The 24,161-nt window shown below is 40.5% G+C and overlaps 1 protein-coding gene across 3 annotated transcripts; it reads left to right on the forward strand.

The window, feature by feature from the left end:
- LOC109721845 lies at positions 3,143 to 12,466 on the forward strand. Of its 3 annotated transcripts, XR_002219305.1 has the most exons (3): positions 3,143 to 4,382; positions 5,967 to 6,061; positions 12,212 to 12,466. XR_002219305.1 is itself a non-coding variant. In XM_020249654.1 (2 exons), exon 1 carries the CDS (start codon positions 3,187 to 3,189, stop codon positions 4,375 to 4,377), a length of 1,191 nt encoding a protein of 396 aa, XP_020105243.1. In that variant the 5' UTR covers positions 3,143 to 3,186; the 3' UTR covers positions 4,378 to 4,382; positions 12,212 to 12,466. The 3 variants fall into 3 exon arrangements, 2 of the variants coding, with proteins under 2 accessions (XP_020105243.1, XP_020105244.1); XM_020249654.1 differs by lacking the exon at positions 5,967 to 6,061; XM_020249655.1 differs by lacking the exons at positions 5,967 to 6,061; positions 12,212 to 12,466 and adding an exon at positions 11,398 to 12,170.

The raw sequence follows: 24,161 nt of genomic DNA on the forward strand, positions 1-24,161 counted from the left end.
GTATCGGTCCTTCGGAAGTATGTCTTCGACCTGAATCATGTGTTGGATGCTACACCTGTGGAGTTGTGGGATGATTTGAGCTTCGAGGAGCAGCCCGTGAAGATCTTGACTCGCGAGGTGCGGAAACTGCTGAATCGGGATATTCCGTACGTGAAGGTTCTTTGGAGCAACCACGGGAAGCGGGAGGCCACGTAGGAGCTAGAGAGCGCGCTGCGGGAACGCTATCCTCATCTTTTTCAGATGGAGCTTTGAGGTATGTTGTCGTTTTGAATTTCGCGGACGAAACACCTTTTTAGGAGGGGTGAATGTAGCACACTGGACCTTGCAAATTGCGAGGTTCGAGTGTTTGATATGTATTCCGAACTTTTCCATACTTGGTGGAAGGTCGTAGATGGTATTCCGGCCTAAAAGTTTGATCTCTAGAGTTTTAGCAAGTCCTGAGAGTTTTCATTCTCGGGGACCGGTTCCTGATATGAGAGAGTGGTCCCCTCAGAACAGTGCTGCGGCAGGACTTGAGGCAACCGGTCCCTAGCGGGTTAGACCGGTCCCCGAGTGCGATTACGCGGGAAGAGACCGGTCCCATGCGGGGAGAGACCGGTTCCCGAACGTTGGATTTTCGGGGCAGGCTGAGAGACCGGTCCCAAGTCAGGGAGACCAGTCCCTCAGTCCGAAAACTGCCCAGACCCGGGCAGTGCACAGGGTGGTTTTTTTAGGGGCTTATATAGATTTTGTTGCTTCTATGGGCCTTAAGGCCATTTCTACTCTCTCACTTCCTCATTTCTCTCCCTCACTTTCACTCTAGAGAGAGAAGAAGAAGGAGAAGAAGGAGGAGGAGTTGGAGGAGAGCAAGATCTTGAGGCTTTGGGGCATCTTCCTCTTCCTTTACTCACCTTTGGAGGCTTGGAGCTTGGGCTAGGAGCTTGTTAGAGGATCAATCTTCAACTCTAGAAGATTTGGAGCTTGTTTTGGGGCATCTAGAGAGATTAGTACCTTAATTCTAGCCTTTGATCCATGTTTTGGTAGGTTTTACCATATGAAACCCTAGAAATGAGATTTAGGATTTATTTTGGAGATTTTTGATTTGAGGGCTTGGAGACCTAATTGATGGATTTAGAACCTTCCTCTAGGTTGGGTTGAAAGGGTTATTGCTCTCTTTGGAAGCTTGAGAAGGGATTTCATCACAAGAGGTGAGTTATGCCCTTTATGCTTAGATGATTTAAGGTTGAGCTTTTCGATGTTCATTTCGATTGTGTAACTCTTCTTCCTACATCTTTAGAGTGCTAGGAGACTAATGGACACCTCCGTTCGGCGAAACGAAGAGTTTCGATTTTCGGTGGATTTGGCTTCATAAAAACGGGGCGAAATAGCCCCCGTGTTTTCTATACTTGTCGTAACGTCATTTTAAATGCAACTCTATGCTTAATGAAATTTATGTGAATTTTAGAACACTTAAAATGCATGTGTTATGTATAAGAAAATTTGCACTCTATATAGTAGAGCATCCTGGGTATTGTTACATGCATTTGGATAGTGTTCGCATTAGTCATTTGGAAACATACTTCATATGTTTAAAGTGGCTCAATTATGCATTTGTGAGCACTTGGGTTAAGCTTGGACTTAGTAAATGAAAGTGTTATAAAGGGGCACTTAGACTAGCACACAATAAGACTATTATTTTGAGACTTAGAGATAGGCCATGGACATCTACTACTTTCCATATTTTAGACATGATGACATAGAGATAGGCTTATGAGAGAGTTGTGACATATTCCATGTTGTTAGACATGAGGACTTAGTACTTAAGACGGATCTTTCGTTACTTGCCATTGTGCTCATTCGCACATGCTTGTGAGGGTCGCTCTTTACAAGCCGGCACTCCGGAGATGGCCATCGCGATACATATTCGCCGTACGGGATTGGGCGCCGAAGTGGATTGTCGTGGGAAAGGCTCATTCCTAGAGTGGGAATGTTGACTACCACGAGGCCATTAAGCTCGGTACCGGCCAGACAGTCTACGGGTGGGTCTCAGGGCCAGACAGTCTTCGGGCGGGTTTCTTCAGATTTGATTTTGAGCATTCATCATGCCATGTGGACATTGATTAGAATAGTAAACAATGACATCTTTGCTATTTGACTTATGGATATCATACTAGCGATGCTTGGGTACATTCTTATGAGAATAGCTTTTCTTACTTATGCTAAATCCTGCTAAGTAGAGATATCATGTGGTAGCAAATATTCATACTTATTTACTTGTCGTACATATCGTTTTGTTTATATCTGCTTACTGACCCCTTTTTAGTTTGGGCCTAGTGGTGCATTTCACTAAAGCCAGCTATTGCCCACTGGGAACTATTATTCAATAGTTCTCACGCCCCCTATTTTATGGTTTTATTTCAGAGCCTTCGGTACCGGCGGAGGCACGGGATCGCGGCAAGGGAGTCGCGTAGCTAGTTAGTAGGGAGCTACTTTTGAGCTTAGGTGGTTTACTCTTTCTTTTATTGTATTAGAGAGAGAGAGAGATTTTGAGTACCATATATAGAGAGACCACCTATATACTCTTTATGTCTAGTTTTTGTATTTGTGATTTCCTTTATACTACTTTATGGCTTTATTAGTGGATTTCAGTTTTATACTTACCCCTCTGTGTAGAACTTAGTTATTTATTTTGCTCTGATATCGTTAGATTCCTTTGTTCTACTGTTTTATTTATCGTTTTGTTTTAAACGCCTTATATATTTTAGACATATGGCAGGTCTGGGCACGCGCCGGGCGGGCTTCCGCTGGGTCCCGGGGCGTGACATATTATCACCAATATTTCTTATTTATCATTAAGTTAAGAGCAAAAGAGCCATTTTGATTTTTTTTTTTTACTTTTGTAGATATTTAACTCACGTCAAGTTAATTTAACAGGTGCTAACTATAGGGGTATTTCGGAATAACGTGGGAACATGCGAGGAATATATGAGAAAGAACAAAAATAGAGATAACTTAGATATTTTTAAATTTTTGAGGGTATATATATAGATAATTATTCCTAATAATAATATATCCGGAATCTAAACATCGATTTTGAATAGAGCTATAATACGAATCCGAATAGGATTACAAGTGTTAATTATTTGTATATAATACGAATCTGAAGACGAGCAGGCGCTTCACGTTGGGTACTTTGTGGTGCGCACGATGGCGAGGGACTGGACGGACCTTTCGTCGGGCGTCCTGGCGGCCATCGCGGCGCGTCTGACGGCGATCGACTACATGGCCTTCCGCAAGGTCTGCCGGCTCTGGGCCCGCTCGGTGTCCGGCGTCCCGCCGTCCCCTCACGTCCCCTACCTCCTTCTCCTCGGCGGCGGCGGCGGCGACGACGACGACGGCGAGCGCAGCGACGAGTTCACCTTCCTCGGCCTCCCCGGCCAGACGCTCCACCGCCTGCCCGTCCCCGGCCTCCGCGGCAAGTACTGCGTCGGCTCCCAGCACGGCTGGCTGGCCACCCTCGACCCCTTCTCCGAGCCCGCCCTCCTCAACCCCCTCACCGGGCAAGAAATCCCCCTACCCTCCATCACCACCCTCCCCGACATCCACCCCTCCTACGCCCCCGACGGCTCCGTAGCCTCCTACTTCCACTTCTCCGACCCCACCGACTACTACTTCCACTACAAGCCCGAGGAGTTCCGTGGCCTTTCCTTCGACAAGGTCGCCTTCTCCTCCAGCCCCGCCGCCGGCGGCCCCCTCACCGTCGTCGCCCTTTACGGCATCGCGTCGAAGCTCGCGTTCACCACCGCGGGGGCGGACAGGTGGCGCCTCCACGACGACGGCTGGCGCTTCCACGACGTCGCCTTCCGCCGCGGCAGCCTCCTCGCTCTGTCGGGCGATGGGGATCTGCTCGCCGTCGACCTCAGCGGAGGCTACGCCGACGTCGTCAGGCTCGTCGCCAGCCAGTTCGACCCCCTTGTCGCAGGACAGTACAGGAGGTACCTCGTCGCCGACGACGCCACCGGCGATCTCCTGCAGGTGTGGAGGAACTTCGACTTCGACGATGTCGCGAATACCTTGACGACTCGCGAAATCAAGGTCATGAGGCTCGACTGGGGAACAAATCGATGGATTCCGATCAGCAGCCTGGGCGGCCGAGCTCTGTTCCTCGGGATCGGCTCTTCCATGTTGCTCTCGCCCGAAGATGTCCGCGGGCTGCGGCCGAATTGCGTCTATCTCACCGACGACTGGTGGGACATGCTGTACAGCGAGGAGGTCAGACTGGCGAGGCGCGACGTCGGGATATACTGCCTCGAAGATGCCAGTCTCCAGCCCTGCCATTCTCCCGACCCTCGATTCAACTGGCCTCCGCCTGTCTGGATCTCGCCGTCTCTATCCTAACTTAGGTTCCGACTCGCACTAATTTGATCCATGCCTCCTTCTTCTTCTTCTTCTTGATGCTGGTTTTGCTATCTATTTGTTTGGAGTTTCATTTAGATTGTCAAATTTAATTAGTTTCATTTAGCTTGTCCTTATACCTCGGAACGGTGGCTATCACCACCCTTAGCTGATTTAACTGCCACATCCTCTCAAGATTATTATTGATAAGCTTTTACAACATTTCAAAAGGTGATTCGCCGAGTGAATTAGCAGCCAAAATCATCTTCAAAAGATAAAAGTAGTAGCGATGACGCCTTCAGGCGATGTTGTAACTTGCAACCGAATTAGTTGCCACCTAGTCGTTTTTTTTGGAGAAAATTGGTATGGACTTGAACGAGTGACTTATTTGAAGTAGAATTGAAGCTCGGTGCCTCAATTGAAACGCGCTTATCATCGGGGAACTCAAATTTCACTTACAAGTGTAGAGACTCTGGATTATAGGAGTCTAGTGACTGCGGATTAATTTACCTTATTTATTTAAACTCAAAGACGAATTTAACATTGACCGATTAAAATTAATGAAAGGATTAATAAATGAATTTGTGATCGAAAAGTAAGGCTTTTTTTTTCAAATTTTGGCTTATTAATTTAAATAAACTGGTTTAGTATAGAACTATAAAGTTTCTAGCGTGTAAAGTATTGTCTAGCCAGTTGGCACGGTCTGGTACTGTTGGGACGTACTGCACATGCCACCCATGCCGATAAACCCGTGCAACCTGCCCCGACTGTGCCGACATCTAAAACAGGTGTTTTGCCGAGGCGTGCCATGCAGTGTCAATGGCACATCGGCGCACCCCATGCTAGTGGCCTTTGACCGTAAAGCTTAACTGATTATGTTTATGCCCTCTAGTATTTATTACTTCTCTATTCTCTTGACTTTTTTTCCATGTCCTTGGATGTGAAAACCTTAGTAGTGGGTATTCGAATGTAGAAAGTGGGTCAGCTTGAGAATTTCTTGTTTCTCTTGTGGTAAGTTGGTTTTTGCTTACCAATAGTTTGACACTCTAGATACTTCTCTTGTTTAAAATATTTTCTAGTGGTTAGTTTGCCAGCTAGAATTAGATATGGCATCGACTGTGGAAAGGTGGCTATATCTTCCCCGTGATCTTCCTTCCTTCACTCTTGGACTAGCACTTCTCCTTCTTTCTAAACAAGAGCTATGCAGCCTTACTTTTGAACATGTGAAATTGAAACTATCTTCTATAAGCAATACATCTTAATGAGAACTAGAAACATGTAGAAGTTCAACACCAACTGAAATGATTAAAGTCTCTAAAAGGTGAAAGGATTAGGTTGAGAAACTTAGTAATCGTTAACCACATCAAGAGAGTAGGGGTGACCTCTAATAGAGCTCTTTCAACTGTGAACTCGGACTGTGCTATTGACCTCCTAATCTTTTTAAGAGAAAGGTAGCATACTACAAGCTTTGTTCATTTTATTTTATTTTATTTTATTTTTTTTAAAGAAATGAACTTAACTGGAAATGTGAAGCAACTAAGCTTCTGTAACGGCCAATGAATTTTCATCATTGGCGTTTGCGAATCGTCCAGGATATTACAGCTTCGAACTTGGGGGCCGCAGGTACCAACCAGCAAGCCTTAAGTTGAGGCTGCAGTTCTAGAGATGAAGAAAAGTGAGGAATGAGGTATAGCTTTTTACTAATGCAATTAATAGTTTCCGAATTACGGGAATTCAAAAGAGTCATTTGCTTATGAACAAGTAACAAACCTTTCAATCAAGGTTTTAAGTGCCTGTCGGCATGGGCCGTATCCACCGTGCCGTACCGTGCCAACAACATACTAGCATGATATAGACCCCGTGCCGATGGCACAATTCAAAACCCTCTATTCTTTAAATTAGTAAATAATTTTCTCAATAAAGTTCAAAAGATGTGATAAAAAAACATAATAAATAGTTAGAATATTTTGCTGCTAAAGAAAATAAATATTTCATGTTATTATGTGTCAGCACACAAGAATTTTTTTGACCAGCACGGACTGGCACGGCTCGACAAGCACCGTGCAGTATCGTGCCGGCAAGTTTCTGGCACGACCCCGTGCCACGGCACTTAAATCCTTGCTTTCAAAGTATGAAGAAATGGGAGAACGGGCCACTTGTGTGATATATATAGATACGTAGATGTGTAGTTTTAAATTAATGATGATTGAAGTATATGAAGATAGAGAAGAGTGGGCCAGTTGTGTAATGTGTATGGACAGGTCAATGGGTAGTTTTAGTGTAAGGTACCGGACTTCTTAAATTATGAAATTACGGTAGGATGTAGTATGCTGAATTTTTAATATAAAAATAAATAAAAATAAAAATAGTGTGAGATACTATTTTTATTGGACTTAAGGGTGTAAATTGTAAGTTGGAAATGACCTGTGCTGAAATCGGAGCGAAAACAGAAGATTTAGAATTTTCTGTGAGAAACGGGGCAGACAAATTAGCAGAAAATGCACAGTGTCAGAAAATTATGAAAACTGGAGGATATGTCAGAATTATTTTTATAAGGCTAGAACTAAAGTTTCATCCCATTCTGACACCCGGAAGGTGGAGAATAAAATCGAATTGTTATCTGCTAGAGATTACAGTTCAGTAGAGTTTTCGGTGACCAAACGGGGTCGAAACTGAAAGATTAAAATTTCTTTCGTTAAGTTAAGTAAAACCGAGCCTGACTGTCAAGTTTGAGCTCAAACGGACATTCAGAAGGGCAGGCGAAAAATATCTGTACCCAAGCACAAACTGAAGTGAATAGTATTTTTGGAGGTTTATTATAAAAGAAGCTATTTGCTTCTTTTCTCCTTCAACCGAGCATCACACGCATGCATGGAGGTTGAGAGAGAAACCCTCTTTTCTCTCTCTAAATACCTCCCTTTCTCTCTCTAGATCTCTCCCAAAATTTGAAGGTTTTGGTGGAGATTGAAGTTTAAAGGTGGATTTTCATCTTCATCATCTTCTTCCTCTCCATTGGAGCTAGCTTGAGAGGTAAGCTTTGATAGCAACAATGGTAGATTGCTAAGGAATAATTTGTATGCTCTAAGAATGGATTTATTGGAACCCTAGCTTGCTAAATAGTTAATTAATGCTTGAATCTAGAGATCAAATAGAGGATTCTTGCATAGTTGTAATACGAGGGCTCCAAAAATAGGGTTTTTGGAAATATGAGGGTTTGATCTCAATTGATCCTTCGTAAACCTAATTGGTAGGTAAACGAACGCGTTGGCGAAGTCGGTTCGGCGATTCGTCAACCCTACGCGAAGATATTGAAGAAACTGACGATTTAGCTTCGTTTCTGCCTGGAGGGCCGAGGCGACGTCCAAAAATTATGAAAATGGATTTGAAGCACCGTATCAGTAAACCGAAGGCCTTTAATTTTCGGGGCTGCAAAGCGGCGCACGGTTGGTGCGCAACTGCAAGATCGGGCCGTGTCGGATACGGGTGCCGCGAGAGGCAGATTGCAAGTGACTACGAGCAATCGGAGAGTAAGTTAAGGTGGGTTGTGCTTACCGAAGCGACTAGATTTCCCCGCATGTCAAAGCGGAATATGGATTCTTGTTGATGCATATGTGCAAGTTAGCATTATGTAAATATATGCTAGCGGGTAGAATACATGCTAGTGATAATTTCATAATAATGCATTGGAAAGTACATGCTAGTAAGTAGATGTAAGTGAGATGTTTATATGCTTGTAGAATATATGCTAGCTAATTGCATGACTGCATGATTATATGATGCTAGGAGAGGCATGATGACATGGCAAGCATAAGGCAAATGCTAGATGACGCATGTAGTTGATGCTAGACACATGTATGTGAACTGTAGAATACTCGATATAACAAATAGGATGTCAAGTAGATCGAGTGGCATTAACCTAGTGTTAATAAACATAGGTCGGATGAAGATGATATTGAACCTAGTGTTAGTAAACATAGGTTACAATGAATCTAGTGTCAAGGACCTAGGAGAAATAAGAATGGTATATGAATCTAGTGTTGTTGAACCTAGGGTGAATTATGAGTGACATCTAACCTAGTGTTAAAGAACATAGGTTGAGAATGAACCAAGAGTTATCTAAACCTAGGTGTGAGGCATTAATCTAGTGTCGTGAACATAGGTTGTGAACTGGACTTAGAGTTAAAGTAAACCTAGGTTATGTGATTCAGGTATTAAACCTAAAGTCAGTTGGACCTAGGGTGGGAAGTGCATTGGACCTGGTTAGGTCGATAATATAGGGTTTGAGACCAACCCTTGAGTTATGTGAAGTGGATTCCGGAATCCCGAGACTTGTGAGCTCGATAGTTCTTGGCCGCGGGTGTATGTGGCATGTTCCTCTCCCACCGGAAGAACTTCGAGGATTGTGAGTAAGCAAGAACAAAGAGCGCTAGGGTGTATGTGGTATGTTCCTCTCCCTATCGGGGATCTCGGCTGCGGGTGTATGCGGCATGTTCCTTTCCCACCGGGAGATCCCTGACCACTGTGCACGGACCTTCGGGCGGACCGTTGGGCAATGTGGTTCTTGGCTTTCTGGCTGAGGTGCATGTGAGAGTTCCTTCACCTCGAGCCGGGCAGAGCGCGGATTATCCGCAGTTGATTGACTCGAGGCCGAGTCGGGTGGCTAGCTGGAATAAGGTAGATAGAACCTTGAGGGCTAGTGGTAAATGTGATAAATCTAAGGTAATAGAGACCTTAGAAACAAGGGGGACCTGAGTTGTGAACCTAAGGGAGTAGAAACCTTAGAGTTGGATGACATGAACTAAAGTTAGCAAGATTGAATGTAGAATCAATAATTCTACTAGTTGTTGCATATATGTTCATGTTGCGTATAGCATGGCATCATTGCAGTTGTGAGGCAAAATAAGGTAAAGTTAGTTACATGTTTATGATATACATATCTATCTGTTTATTGGACTAACTTGTATTTGCCTCCTTTGGACATGTTGGTCGAGCTCCTCCCTTGGGTGGCTGTACCCACTGGGAACCATGGAGTTGGTTCTCACCCCACGTTGTTTTGGGGTGTTACAGATTCGCACGTGAGCGGTGCGGCGGCGCGAGGCAAGGGCGTAGCTCCATAGATAGCGTCCTACCTCTGAGACTAGAGATAGCGGTACCCCGAGTCGGCATAGCCTAGGGGTATAGGAAAGGGAAGAAACACAATGTATCAAACTTGTAAATAAATAATGTAGTAACTCGATTGAATTTGGAAGTTTTTGGAAGTTATAAAATGTAATATGCAAGTATGAGGTAAAAATGAATCTATGTGAATGCTTGTAATAACATAGGATGTGTTATGTTGTTTGATACCTTCCTTATGCAATCTTGCTTGAATACTGTTCCTGGTTGGAACTTCTTGTACTTGTATTGATTGCGACGCCTAGGACGTACAGGGGAGACTCTGTCCGTTCGGCGGTCTGTCGGCGTGCCCGAACCTGACCAAATAGGCGGGGCTCGTTGCGTGACATTTAGATTAATTTGATTGAAGTGATATGTGATCTTTTGGAAATGTTTCTTTTTCTTTGACAAATGTTAGGGCAGACGCCTTAATGGACAGGTAGCATTGCGAACGCGTAGCAATCCAATCTGAGTAGGTTTCTGCATATATTGGATACACGCTGAAAACTTGATATACCAAAAACACTTATTTAATCTTCTTTAAGGGGGACCATGGAGAAGAAAAGTATGCGAAGCGGCCTATTTTCGCAACAGTAGTGCTTTGCAAACATAGAGATGTGGTGCAGATCACAGGTTGAATGGCATGTTGTGAGTGACTTTGCAAAGATAGAGATGTGCTGCAGCTCGAATGAGGCATGTTAAATCAGCATGGAATCATGGATGAGGCTGTGGCACTTTGTTTTGATTTATTTATAAAAGTATAGGAGTATTTTGATAATATATTGGCATTGTAGTAGGATGGAGATATATTTTAGTATCTCAGCTTTGGTTTAATCAGTAAGTTGGTAAAATCGGACCACTCTGAGTGTCTAGGCATCCGACTTGACAATTTACTCTGTCAAACTTGATCTATAGGATTTCAAGATTCTAGGAATTGAATACCATAATTTTAGAAAATTATAATTTATTTGTCTTGTCCATCCACCAAATGAATTGTAGAAACTGAACAAGCATAAAAGAAGTCAAGGGAAGCATTACGCAATTCAAGATTGGATGTGACTTGATATATATATATATATATATATATATATATATATATATATATATAGAGCAGGGCTGTTGTGCTCTCAGGAGCACGGAGGCCTTTGTTCTCCTGAGCCGTTTTCGATGATGGAATATTCGAATCGACGATTGGCTCCGTTAGACTTGATCTAGTGTATTTGAAGTTTCTAAAAAATAATTTTTGCGATTTTTCGATATCATTTACCTAGCAATCAAAAAGATTCAAAATCAATAATTTTTAACGGCTGAAAATAAAAATCCTATAAAAGTGGTGATATAGCACTAAAATTTTCGATCAAAAATATTGATCTTGTTGTAGATAGTGTAAAGAATTTTGTATCAAAATTTCATCTGATTTGAATTCTTCTACACCGTTAAAGTTGAAAACAGCAAATATTAACCATTAAAAATTATTGATTTTAAACCCTTTCAATCATTAGGTAAATGATATAAAAAAATCGTAAAATTTATTTTCTAGAAACTTCAAATATGCTAGATTAATTCTAACGGAGCCGATCGTCGATTCGAAAGTCCAAACATCGAAAACAACTTGGAAGCACGGAGTGCTCCGTGCTTCCAGAAGCATACCAGACGCACTATATATATATATATATACATATATATATATATATATACATATATATATATATATATACTTCTTTTTAACTTAAATTAAGGTTAACTGACCCCGTCAAATGAGCAATTGGCCCCTAGTAGCCATTAGAGATTGTGAATTTTGGGATCATTTGATCTAAACACCTTATATTCTTTGGTTTTTACCCGTTTGATGTGCATCACGATTCACAGGCATGTTGGTTACTAGGACTGCTGGCCTTCAGTCGAACTACCTTGCCTTCAGGGGATGAACTGTGAAAGGATCAATCCTCCATTCAGTTTTCTTAACTTAAAAAGTACATCAGGGCATTCCACTGAGTATGTTATTCTGATCCACAAAACATCCATGAATTCCTGCACTCGTGCAGACTTGCTTACAAGCCTCTAACGGCACAACTGCTGTAGGGAAATGGCCCGATGGATTTGTCAGCTGGTGAACAAGCACAATCCACTTCTTATGTTCGAAACAACAATTCACTTAGGAGATGTAATTTCAGTTCTATACATTTAAAATCCAAATTAGATATAAAACAAGAGAAACTTCACACTAGACGAATAAAAAACTGGGGAAACATTACATTGGACAAGTTATTATAAATTTTGTTTTCTTTTTTTTAAAAAAAGCAGTTCCCATTATCACATTTTTACTTTAGATATGGCGCAATTTTTCAATTAGCGTAAGAGCATAGTACAATACTTGATGAGAAAAGCATGAGAGTGGAGGAGGATTTATGGTCTCTTCTGTTCGCTGTTATCTGTGCTTGAACCTTTTATAGTTATCTTGCGGCTTCAAGCTCTTGCAAGCCCCTAAATGAATATTTAAGATACATCAAATTGTTCTAGTAGATTAAGTATCAATTTATTTATTTGATATAAATCAATCATCGTAGATCACAATAGAAACTTTTTGATGACACATGCGATGGTTCTTTTCAGATTGATGGAAAGAATATGAATAACTTCTAGATAACACAATGCGGAAGCTAATGTCTTATCTTTATTGCAGGGAAAAGCTTGAAATCGTGTCATGAATCAGATTACTTGTGCGAGCGATGTGGAATATGTTACGGATGGACTATTTTTGTATGAATGGGCTCTATCGTCGACTGAAGTATTAATGGTTGAACTGTATTTATGAGATGAAACTGAATATTTTTGCGGGATTATTTAGCGAGCGTGTAACAGTTATATCTATGCACTCTAAATTATTTAGCATCATTATAGTGTCTGGGTGCCAACTATTCTTGTGGTTATTGTTCCATTTGTGATTTTTTTTTTTTTTATCCTTTATTAGTGTTTGAGCAGTTGCCATTATATATGTTTCTTCATAGTTATAGTGTATAATGTATCTTCGATTGCTAGGAAAATGATATCGAAAAATCACAAAAATTATTTTCTAGATAGTTCAAATACGCAAATCAAGTCTAACGGAGCCGATCGTCGATTCGGAAGCTCCATTATCGAAAACGGCTTAGGAGCACGGAGGCTTCCGTGCTTCTAATAGCACACAAGACCTACTATATATATATATATATATATATATATATATATAATAGAGTTGAGGGCTAGAATATATCGGATAGCCTAACTGACTCTTTTTGCCACCCCATTTTTTTCGATGATGGACGGCCTCCAAATCGACGATCGCACCGGTTTTGGAAAAAAACATGAAAAAAATTTTTTATATACCACTTGAAAGTGTTTAGAAATCAATTTTAAAATCTTTTTTGACATATTGCCTAATGATTCAAAGAAGTTTTTCAAAATTTGTAAATTTTTAACGGTTCCGATATGGAGGCGTTTTATCTCGTTTAACGCATAAGAGAATGTCAAATCAATAATGAATTTTTGTTTAGAAAATTTTTTATTAACGTCATTTAAAAACAGAGAATCTATACTCTTGATCTTGAATTAATTATGTTTTTAAGAATATTCAATTTTTCAGCCGTTCATTTTTGTGTCCAGTCGATGAAATAAGAGAACAATATTGGAAAATGTATGAAATTTGATTCCTAGAATACTTCAAATGGTATAGAATCATGTTCAAACGGTTGCCGAAGTCGTCGATTTGGAGGCTCCATCATCGAAAAACAATGGTGGCAAAAGATGCATTGCTATCGATACGTATATTCCAGTCAACTCCTTCCTCCTCTCTCTCTCATCTCTCTCGTGTCTCTCTCTCTCTCTCTATATATATATATATATATATATATATATAGAATTAGGCTACTATACTATCTATAGTATCGGAGCCCCAGTACTATAGTGTTGTTTTCGATCTTAGGGTGTTCAAATCAACAATCCACACCGTTAAATATGATCTAGGGTATATGAAGATCTTAGGAATAAAATTTTAGTTCTTTTCTATATCGTTTACTTAATAAATAAATTATGTCAAAATGGATGGTGGAAATTGAATACTCTTTAAAATTTGAGCATAGGACTTTTAAATTCAAGATCAAGAATGTTAACCTTAATCTATAGAGTTTAAAGTATTTTCTATCAAAATTTGAAGAAATTTAGATTCTTCTATACCGTTAAACTCCAAACTCGTCATAATAGCCATTGAAAATTGACAATTTTGAAATGGTTTGATTATAAAGTAAATTATGGCCAAAAAAGAGAAAATTTAAAATCTATGAATGCATACACCAAATCAGATATTAACGGTGAAGAGAGTAGATGAGAAAGAGAGAGAGAGAGAAAACGGAACTATGAGTACTAGTGCGAGATCGCGTCATGCACTAAAGTGATAGTTAGAGATATGACTAACTATCTGATCTCAACTCAATGACCACTTAAAAAACTCGCCATCGCTCGATCCATAGATATATATATAGATATACAGCCCAAAAAGAGAGTAACACTGTTCACCATTACACAGATGTCATTTGAACTTGACTCAGAGAGAGAGTCAGGCTACTATACTATCGGTAGCACGAAGCGCTTCCGTGCTACCAAGTTGTTTTCAATGATACGACTTCCAAATCGACGATCAGCTCCGTTAAACTTGATCTACACTATTGAAAGTATTTGGAAACTAAATTTCATAATTTTTTGGTATCAATTACTTATCAAACGAGTAGTATAAAAATGAACGGCTGAAACTAAAAATCTTATAAAAAATAATGATAGAAGGCTTGAATTTAAGATCAGAGTTACTGATCTTACTCTAAATAGTAAAAAAAAATTTAGCTAAATTACAGAAAACCCCCTGTCAAAACCCGTTTTTTCACTTTCCCCTCCTGTCATTTAAAACCTACACTTTGCCCCCTTATAAAATAAAAAATGTGCACTTCACCCCATACCGTTAGGGTTCCGTTATAACAATTTTTTTTATGCCAAAAATACCCCTTCGCCCCTCTTTCCTGTTGCTTCGATGGCTTCCGGGACGGCGCCCTCGCCGGCCTCGCCCTCATTTACGAGCTCAATCTCTTCTTCGACCCCCCCTCGACGCTATCTTCCTCAACTCCAACCGCCTCCTCCGCCGCCGCCCCATCCCCGCCAACCTCGGCGACTCCCGGCCCCGGCCTCCATCGTCGTCCTCGCCCACAACAAACTCGGCGGCTGCATCCCGCCCTCCATCGACCGCATGGCCGACACCCTTAACGAGATCGTCCTCCTCGACGACGGCCTCGCCGCCTACATCCCGCCCGAGGTCGGCCTCCTCCGCCGCGAATGAGGAGGATGAGGGAGAAGACGAAAATGGCGAAGGGCAAAATGGTCATTTTGTCACACCGTACCCCCCTTGTGAACATTTTTTATTTTACAAGGGGGCAAAGTGTAGGTTTTTAAATGACAGGGGGGGAAGTGAAAAAGCGGGTTTTGACAGAGGGATTTTCTGTAATTTAGCCAAAAAATTTTTATAAAAATTTCATCTGATTTGGATTGTTTTACATCGTTAAATTTACAAATATATCACATCTAATATTAAAATTGTCAATTTTGAGACCTTTTGATCACTAGCCAAATGATGTCGAAAAATTATTAAATTTAGTTTCCAAATATTTTTAATAGTGCAGATCAAGTTTAAAGGAGCTGATCGTTGATTTAGAAGCCGCATCATTGAAAACAACTTGGTAGTATGGAGGCCTCGTGTTACCGCTAGTTACCGGCCTAGCTCTCTCTCTCTCTCTCTCTCTCTCTCTCTCTCTCTTTATATATATATAGTGTGACTATGCTATCGGAAGCACGAGCCTTTCGTGCTTCCAGCTCATTTTCGATGTTGCGACTTTCGAATCGTCGATCGGCTCCATTAAACTTGATCTAGAGTATTTGAAGTACCTAGAAAATAAATTTTATGATTTTTTGATATCATTTGCCTACTGATCGAAGGGGTTCAAAATCAATAATTTTAATAGCTGTAGTGAGCCGTTTGCAAGTTTAATGGTGTAGAAATACCCAAATCACGTGAAATTTTGATAGAAAATTTTTTGTACTATATAAAACAAGATCAATATCTTTGATCTAAAATTTTAATGTCATATTATCACGTTTTGTAAGATTTTTATTTTCAACTGTTGATTTTGAGCCCCTTCGTTCACTAGGTAAATAATATCGAAAAATCGCATAATTTATTTTCTAGGTACTTCAAATACTCTAGATCAAGTTTAACCGAGTCGATCGACGATTCAAAAGTCGTAACATCGAAAACTAGCTGGAAGCACGGAAGGCTCCGTGCTTCCGATGGCATAGTAGCCTTACTATATATATATATATAGAACTAGGCTGGAATACTAGCCATGGCTAATATACTATTATGAGTATTTTAGCCCTCATACTCATAAGTTGTTTTCAATAATGGAGCTTCCGAATCGACGATCCACTCCATTAAATATGATCTAGAATATTTGAAACTTCTAGAAAATAAATTTCGTAAATTTCCAAAATCATGGTCAAGTCCATCAAGCGGGCATAAAATGAACGGTCAAAATCGAACGACGTCCGAAAAAAGGATCAAATCCTTCAATTCAAGATCAGAGTTATTGATATTTATCTAGGTAGTGAATAGAATTTTCTATCAAAAATTCAACAAATTTCGATTCTTTTACACCGTTATACTAGTAAGTATCTCATACCGGCCATTAAAAATTGTCAAATTTGTGACCTCTTGATCGTAAGGTAAATGATGTCGAAAAATTATAAAATTTGATTTCTAAAAGTTTTAAATGCTGTAAATAATATTTAACGGTATGGATCGTCAATTCGGAAGCTCTATCATCGAAAACGACTTATAAGTACGAGAGCGATCGTACTCATAATAGTATAGTAGTCAGACACTATATATATATATATTTAGAGAGAGAGAGAGAGAGAGAGAGAGCGAGACCTTATCTGATATATCATTACAACTTAGTGCACCAACGAATACCAAAAGTCAACTTGATAAATCAAAATTTTACGAATTTAAAATATTCTAATCGAGAAATTACTCTTAAGATTTTGTTTGGAACTTAGAATATGTTATTCAATATAATTCTATTTGATATGAGGATTTTCTATTGTGATTGAAAGCCATGTGATTTGAATTAGAATTCAATTTTCTATCTTGAATTTGAATTGTGACTGCAAGTTAGTTTTGAGTTTGAACATGATGTTTATTTTGATTTTGAATTTGAATTTAAGTTCAAATTCTATGTTCAAACTATAAATTTAATTTTGTCTTCATATCTGCATCCAAATTTATATACTATAAATTTAAATTCTATATACTATCCATATCTGTATCCATATCTATATATCTGTATACTATAAATTTTGTCTTCAAATTCTACGTTCAAACTATAAATTCAATTTTAGGGGAAAAACGGATAAGATATTATATATACGAAAATATCTGTATCTATATCTAATATTATCTAGAAAATGTTCGGTTTCGGTCGGGTATGAATATGGATATGATTTTAACGAGCCAAAATTATTCAATTAATTATCCAAAAAAATAGATAGGATATGAATATCCGGATTTTTAGTAGTATTATATTTCGTGGGTTTTTACTTATGTATCCCTTATGACTATTCAAATTTTTAAAATTTACCATACAATTAACAAAATACTCGTTTAAAATCGAATTCTGTTAGTAACCCCCAGAAAAAATTGGGATATTTAAAGGAACTTTTTAAAATCAACAAGTATGTTTTGGTACTTTAGGAGTTAATAAGATATTTTTGAAATTTTGAAAGGTATATTACATATTACCTCTTTATATTAATAAATTAAATTACCATATTAATTCCCCATATCCCATTCTCCTAATCCCAATATCCCACTATCCTATTCCCCTATTTCAACATTGTGCTTTCAAGTTTGCAGATATTAAAACATAAAAGAAGTTACAGATTATTTTGTTGGGAATTCGGTACTCACCCTGGTACCGGATGTTGAGAATCCGCAACCTGCTCCGATACCGACTGCTGTGGATTCGGTACCGATTGTTAGGATTCCACAACGGAAGTGTCGAATCAGGTTTTAACCATAAATCAGTCTCCTCAGCAAAAACTGATACAATCACAAAAGAGAGAAAAATCAAAATAGAAAATATGCGGGTAAAATAAGATTCATTATGTCACGCCCCGGATTACTCATTTTTTCGGGCACGCTAACAGACCCGTCGTATACATAAAAAAATTTTCTGTATGCGAAGTGAAACAGTAGAAGTATCTGTAATCAAACAATACTTTTTCAAACAGTAGTATAGAGCTGCTAGGAAAAATAAACCATATATAAAAATAGTGGTTCAATACATACATGTCATCCTGGATACAAAAATACTCGCTCTGGCGAGATACAACATCTGTATGTAAAGAACCAAAAACTACAACTACCTGTAACTGGTAATCCTCTAGCTCTGCGACTCTGGAAGGGCTCTAGCTCGCGACACCCTTACTATGATCTGAATCTGCAACAGGCGATGGCTCTGCAAAAACAGAGGTAACAACGGGCGTGAGAACTACTGCAAAAAGAAGTAGTCCTCAGTGGGTACCGCCCTTAAACTCATCGGTTCACCCACCAAGTCTACGGATAAGTGCTCAACGATAGAAAAAAAAGCTGGAATAAATCTACAGCTATATGCCACTACTCTATCGTAATCCAACACTACTATCTGTAGAATAATATTATCTCAGACCCAATCTCACTAAGGACTGTAAACATATCCATCTCAGGGACTGTGAACACACCCGTCCCGACCGGTTGCAACTATACAGCTACATCCACACTAAGCAGTCCGTGGAGAGCAAGTCCAACCTGCACGAACACCGAACGCAATCGCACAGCGCTCGTCTCCAGAGTGGCACTCGTGGGAGCTATCCAACCGAGTATGCAAGCGTATCTCTGTCGAGCTCAGTCAGGCTCTCACAAGCCAAAGTCAAGTAAACAAAGTCTAATAGGTCTAACAACCCAACTTACGTGCCCTTGGCACAATCTGATACAAAAATAGCAATCTGAGTCCACCGTCAACCCCGACGGCACCCGACACTCCGAAACAGCTTAGACTCTACTGTAAAAATAAGCTCGGCATTTTAGCACGAGCGTAAATGCATTCTAAACTATCCTGGATATCTACCGCGCTGAAACAGCAGTGATACAACCAAACCACGACTCCTAGAGCTAAATCAGGTAGTTTAAGCATATGACGGGGTCGAATCACTAGTTTTTTTCTAAGTCAAATTCCAAGTCCAACATGTATAATTTATCCAATTACTAAGCATGCTCCAAATTCAAATTTCAATAACAAGCTAATCAATGAATTCGAACTAATCTTGATATACCAAAGCTGAAATTGTACATGTCTACTATGCATTATACTTAGAAGGCAAAACCGATGATAAACCCACCTCTCGCGCAACCCCACAGCAGCAAGAAGGTTCCGAATGGCTGGAAGCTTCAGCCGAGATCACCTACAACTAGCAACTGAGATACTTGAGAGATCTAACATCAAAAAACCCCTCAAAACCATCAATCAAAAGCAATTCAGCCCAAAACTGAAATCTTGCTCAATTACAAAGCTAATTTCACCTTTCAACTCACAAATCAGGTGTAGAAAGGTCCCAAAAGCAGTGAACTATGCTGGAGAATAATCCTCTGGTTCAAAACCACTCTTTTTCCGAGATCTAAACACAAAATCATCAAATTTGCATCAATAACTCCAAATTTCAGCACTTAAGCTTAAATCGACAACTCCAACGTCAAAACTCACCTATTATACCCCAAATTCACAATTCAGTTGATGAACACCTTCAAAAGTTAGTAGGGAATGATGGCGCAACTTCCACTGGTCGAGGTTCCAGCTCTCTCCACGAATTGGTCCTTAACAATCAAGAAAAACTCAAATTTAAGACCAAAACATCAGCAGCTCAGAAAAATCCAAAATCGGCCAAGCTAACCTCAACCAAATCCTATGAAATTGGGCTCGACGGATTCCTCTCGAAGTCTAGAATCCAACAAATCAAGTTTCATGGAAAAGGGAGCTTCCTACGTCGCACATGAGCCGAAACGCTGACGGTCGTTGTTGGAAAACTGCTAGGACAGTACTACTCAAGGAAAACTTGGTGAATTTTAGCAAATTTAGAGGAATTAGAGGGGTTTGGATGCAAAATGGCCTTCACTGTGAAAAAAGGGAGAGAAGGGTTCATCAGGGTTGAGCTCCTCCTATTTATAGGGTGCTGGGATGGTAAAATAAGCCTTAGGAACTTAGCTGCTAACCTGTTGTTCCTGCAGAAAACAGGGAATTCGGGCGCCCAAAACCATCTTCTGGGCTCCGAAACCTCCAGGCTACACAAAGCTTCCCCTTCGGTTCCTCCGGCTGCGGTCTGATGCACCCTAAACCAGTTCCGGCGGACCTCACCTACCACCCACACGTGTCAACACAATCGATACTCACGAGGTGCACTTTCGGACTCACAATCCGGGCGCCCGAAACATGGATCCGAATTGCCTTCCAATTCTGTCCAGTTCTGCACTCAAGTTCTGGGCGACCCAAACCCTATTCTGGGCACCCGAATCTGGCAAAACTCCAGTTTTGCTTATTTGAGTTTGCCGAATCCATTTCTGCATCCCTTTCGTGCAGAAATGACTCCGACTCAGTCCGACACTCTCCAGATGTGTTGACCAGTCACTAATACTATAGCCAATCCTATCCAAACCTCAGGAACACTACACATCAAATAAGAGAAGATTACACCTGACTCATCTTCTATAATAAAATAGCTACAAAGCCTTCTTTCTCGAATCTCTCATATCATTCTCTCATCTTTTATTAATCTAAAAGACTACTCACTTATAGACGCATCCGTACATAAGGTGCATCCAACTCACTATCTCTCTCTCTTTTTCTCTCTCTGGTACGGCACCCAAGGCTCCAACCGTACTCCCTCAAGAGCACACACCTAATTAATTAGCCAATGCATTATTTATAATGCTCAACTTAAAACGTACCCAATCCTATTAATTAATATCTAAATCTATCTTAATTAATCTCGAATAAATTTAAATATTAATCATAATTTAGTTATGTTTATCCTCTAATTAATATTTAAATCTTAATTTATCTCCAACATATTTAAATATTAATTCTTATCCAAATAGGATTCAACTACAAATCTAACTAAATTCTAACAATCTCCACCTTGGTTGGATTTGTAGTCTTCAACTCCAACGTCGAGCTTACCATGCAAACTCCACCTTGAGCTTGTCTTCTCCACTCGATGTTGGCGCATCTGTCGCTCGGCCTCGAGCAACTGCACTTCCACGAACTTTTGGAACCCAAACGGTTTTCGCTCTCGTTCTGACTGTACTCCCGTTCAAAACGTATAAGTTTTCGCGCTTGTTCGCTTCGCACATGACCCGATCTCATTTTCGGACCCTCATAGCTCCACCTGAAGCTGAAATATCACAACCCTTTGAGTCCAACGCGCCTAACGAGATCAAATTTCGTCTTAATCGAGGAACATGTTGCACACCTGTCAGTGTCCTCACGACCTCATCGTACATTCAGATCTTCACCGTACCGACTCCGAAAACTTTGCACATCGTCCCGTTCCCCATCAGAGCCTTTCCACCCTTGATCGCTTTATAAGTGGCAAAAGACTCTTTCTCCAGACAAACGTGAAAGGAACATGCCGAATCGAGCACCCACGCACCATCCGAAATTTTAGCACCTCCGGTCGCAGCATATAGCACATCAGAATCGATCATCTCCGATTCTATTGCCTGCGCCATCGCTGTTATCTCCTCGTCCTGGTTCACGACAGTTTTCTCCTTCTGTCGCTTTAACTCCTTCAGATCATCTTGAAGTTTTCGACAGTTGCGCTTAATATGTCCTTTCCTGTGACAGTAAAAGCACTCTACCTTAGATAGCAGCTTCTTCTGTCGATCTCTAGTCGCCAATGTTGTCGACTCCTTCTTCACTCTCACCACCAAAGCAGTATCCCGACTCTGCGTGCCAGACTCCTGAGTCATCTTCCGCATCTCGTTCGAGAGAAGCGGAGCAGTGATCGACTCCACGCTTATGGTCTCCTTGCCATAGAGCAACGTTGTCACGCCTCGGGACCCGGCATAGGCCCGCCCGGTGCGTGCCTAGACCCGCCATATGCCTGCACATATAAGGCGTCTGCAACAATAGCGATAAATGAACAAGAATAAAGAGTATCTAGAGATATCAGAGCAAGTATACAGCTAGATTCTATCAACAAGTAGAATCAAAGAAAACTAAACTACTAAAGTAAAGTGTAAAGTAATACATCATAAGTCTCATGACACATCAAAAGGGATGGTCTCTATACACAGGTACAAATGTCTCAACCTCTCCAAAACAAAACCCAAAAGAAAGGTAGACCACCTATCGTTGAATCTCTTGCTAGCTAGCTCGAGGCGATTCCTTTCCCGCGATCCCGAGCCTCTCCCGGAGTGGAAGGCTCTGAAAGAAAACATAAAACAGAGAGCGTGAGAACTATAATTTATAGTTCCCAGTGGGCAATTACCGACCTCAGCACAATGCACCACTAGGCCCAAAGCAGATATGATAAGCGACTAATAAACTGCAGGTATAAAAGCATGTATAGAAATGCTAAACTACTATGCCGCAATATAACATGTGTCAACATGGTGTACATCTATTCTATCATGATCCAATATACTAATACATATCTGGTATGCTTTATCATGGCAACCAAGTATACTAAAATGCAATGAGCAATACTATCAAGTATACTACATGTCCAAATGTCCAATAAATCCAACTACGTTATGCTATCAAGTAGTGATTGTCATAATACTGTTTAATGTCCTCGTTCAATCTCATTTAGGACCTACACATTTGTAGTCCAACTTGTGCCACCTAGCTGCTTGTGGTAGCCCATCATCCCACACTAGAAATGAGTCTGTCCCATGGGGCCCTATAGGCGTCTCAATCCCGCACGAGCGAGCTCAAGGATCCGGCCATCATGTCCCTAACATGGAAATAATCACTAGCACCCCAAAGGTCTAGTCCAAGTCCCAAAGTAAGGTTCAACCACACATTAAGTTTAATGCCCATTTATGACATTTTGCCTTACTATGTCCAAATCCAAATCCAACACTAATGCCACTTCATGACATTAGGTTTTACTATGTCCAATCATATTCGAAGTCTAATGCCACTTCATGGCAATATCTATTCCTAGTCCACATATATGTATATGTATATTCCAAGACCAATGCCACTTTATGACATTAGGTCCTCTACTATGCCCAACATGAGTTTTAAGTCCAAGAGTGTATTGTACATGTCATTTTCACTACAGAAAACATAATTCCAAGTCACGTATAAGAATGCTATCCCAACATGAATAACTCTCTACTATATCGAGGTCCAAATATGCATTATACATAACATGTGCATTTTAAGCATTCTAAAATTCACAAATATTCTATCTAATATGAATATGCATGAAGTTCCATGATACGACAAGTACAATCATCATATGAGAATTTATCTCATTTTGGTGAGGCCAAACCTACCAAGTCTCCTCGAAACCCTTCGTTCGCGCCGACGAAGGTGCCCACGACTCTCCTAGCACCCTAAAGATAATATTGGGAGAGTTAAACGAACGAAACGAACAACCCAAAGGTTAAACATTAACCAACTCAAGAAAATGGCAAAAACTCACCTAAGTGTAGAAAATTCCTCTCAATCCTCAAATGAGAGCTAGAACCCTTCCAATCCAACATAGGGGAAGGTTCTAATCCAAGCAATTGAACTCCAAAAGCCCTAAATCCAAAATCTCGAAATAAACCTTAAATTACTCATTTCTAGGGTTTCTATATAAAAATCATACAAAACATGATCTAGAGAGGGGGAGAAGGCTACCAATCTCTAAAGAAGCTTCAATAAGGCTTGGGATAAGCTAGGGTTGAAGATCTCTCGTCCAACAAGCTCCAATCCAATCTCCAAGTCTTCTCCAATAGTGGAAAAGCCACCAAGATGGAAAAAGAGAGCAAAAGATGTGTTTAATCCCCAAAAATTCCAACCAAATAGTAGAAGATCAAAGAGAAGAAGTGGAGGGCTCCTTACCTCTCTCTCCTCTGTTTCCAAACTCAGAAAAACCCCAAAGGGTCGTGGGGGTATTTGTAGTAATGTTACAATTCCAAAAACACCCCTAAAAAACTGCCAGACTACAGTTTGCAAAGTGTACTGGTACACGGAAAAGTGTACCGGTACAACACCCCAGTACGCGCAAACCCGAGTCTCGGGTTGGCAGAAATCTGCCTTTTGTATTGGTACAAACCCAATATTGTACCAGTACAACCCCTTGTTCCGGTACAACATCAATGTTCTACCGGTACAACACTCTGCAGAACCCAACCCGAGAGCAGCCTAAGTCCTTCTCTTTGGAGACCTTAGTGCTAAGTTTTAAACCTCGATTCTCGAAATGCGAGGCATAGGTCGGAACACTGTCAACGACCCTCCAGAAAATCT

Source organism: Ananas comosus, linkage group 15, assembly GCF_001540865.1.
Source record: "Ananas comosus cultivar F153 linkage group 15, ASM154086v1, whole genome shotgun sequence".
NCBI classification, from domain to species: Eukaryota; Viridiplantae; Streptophyta; class Magnoliopsida; order Poales; family Bromeliaceae; genus Ananas; species Ananas comosus.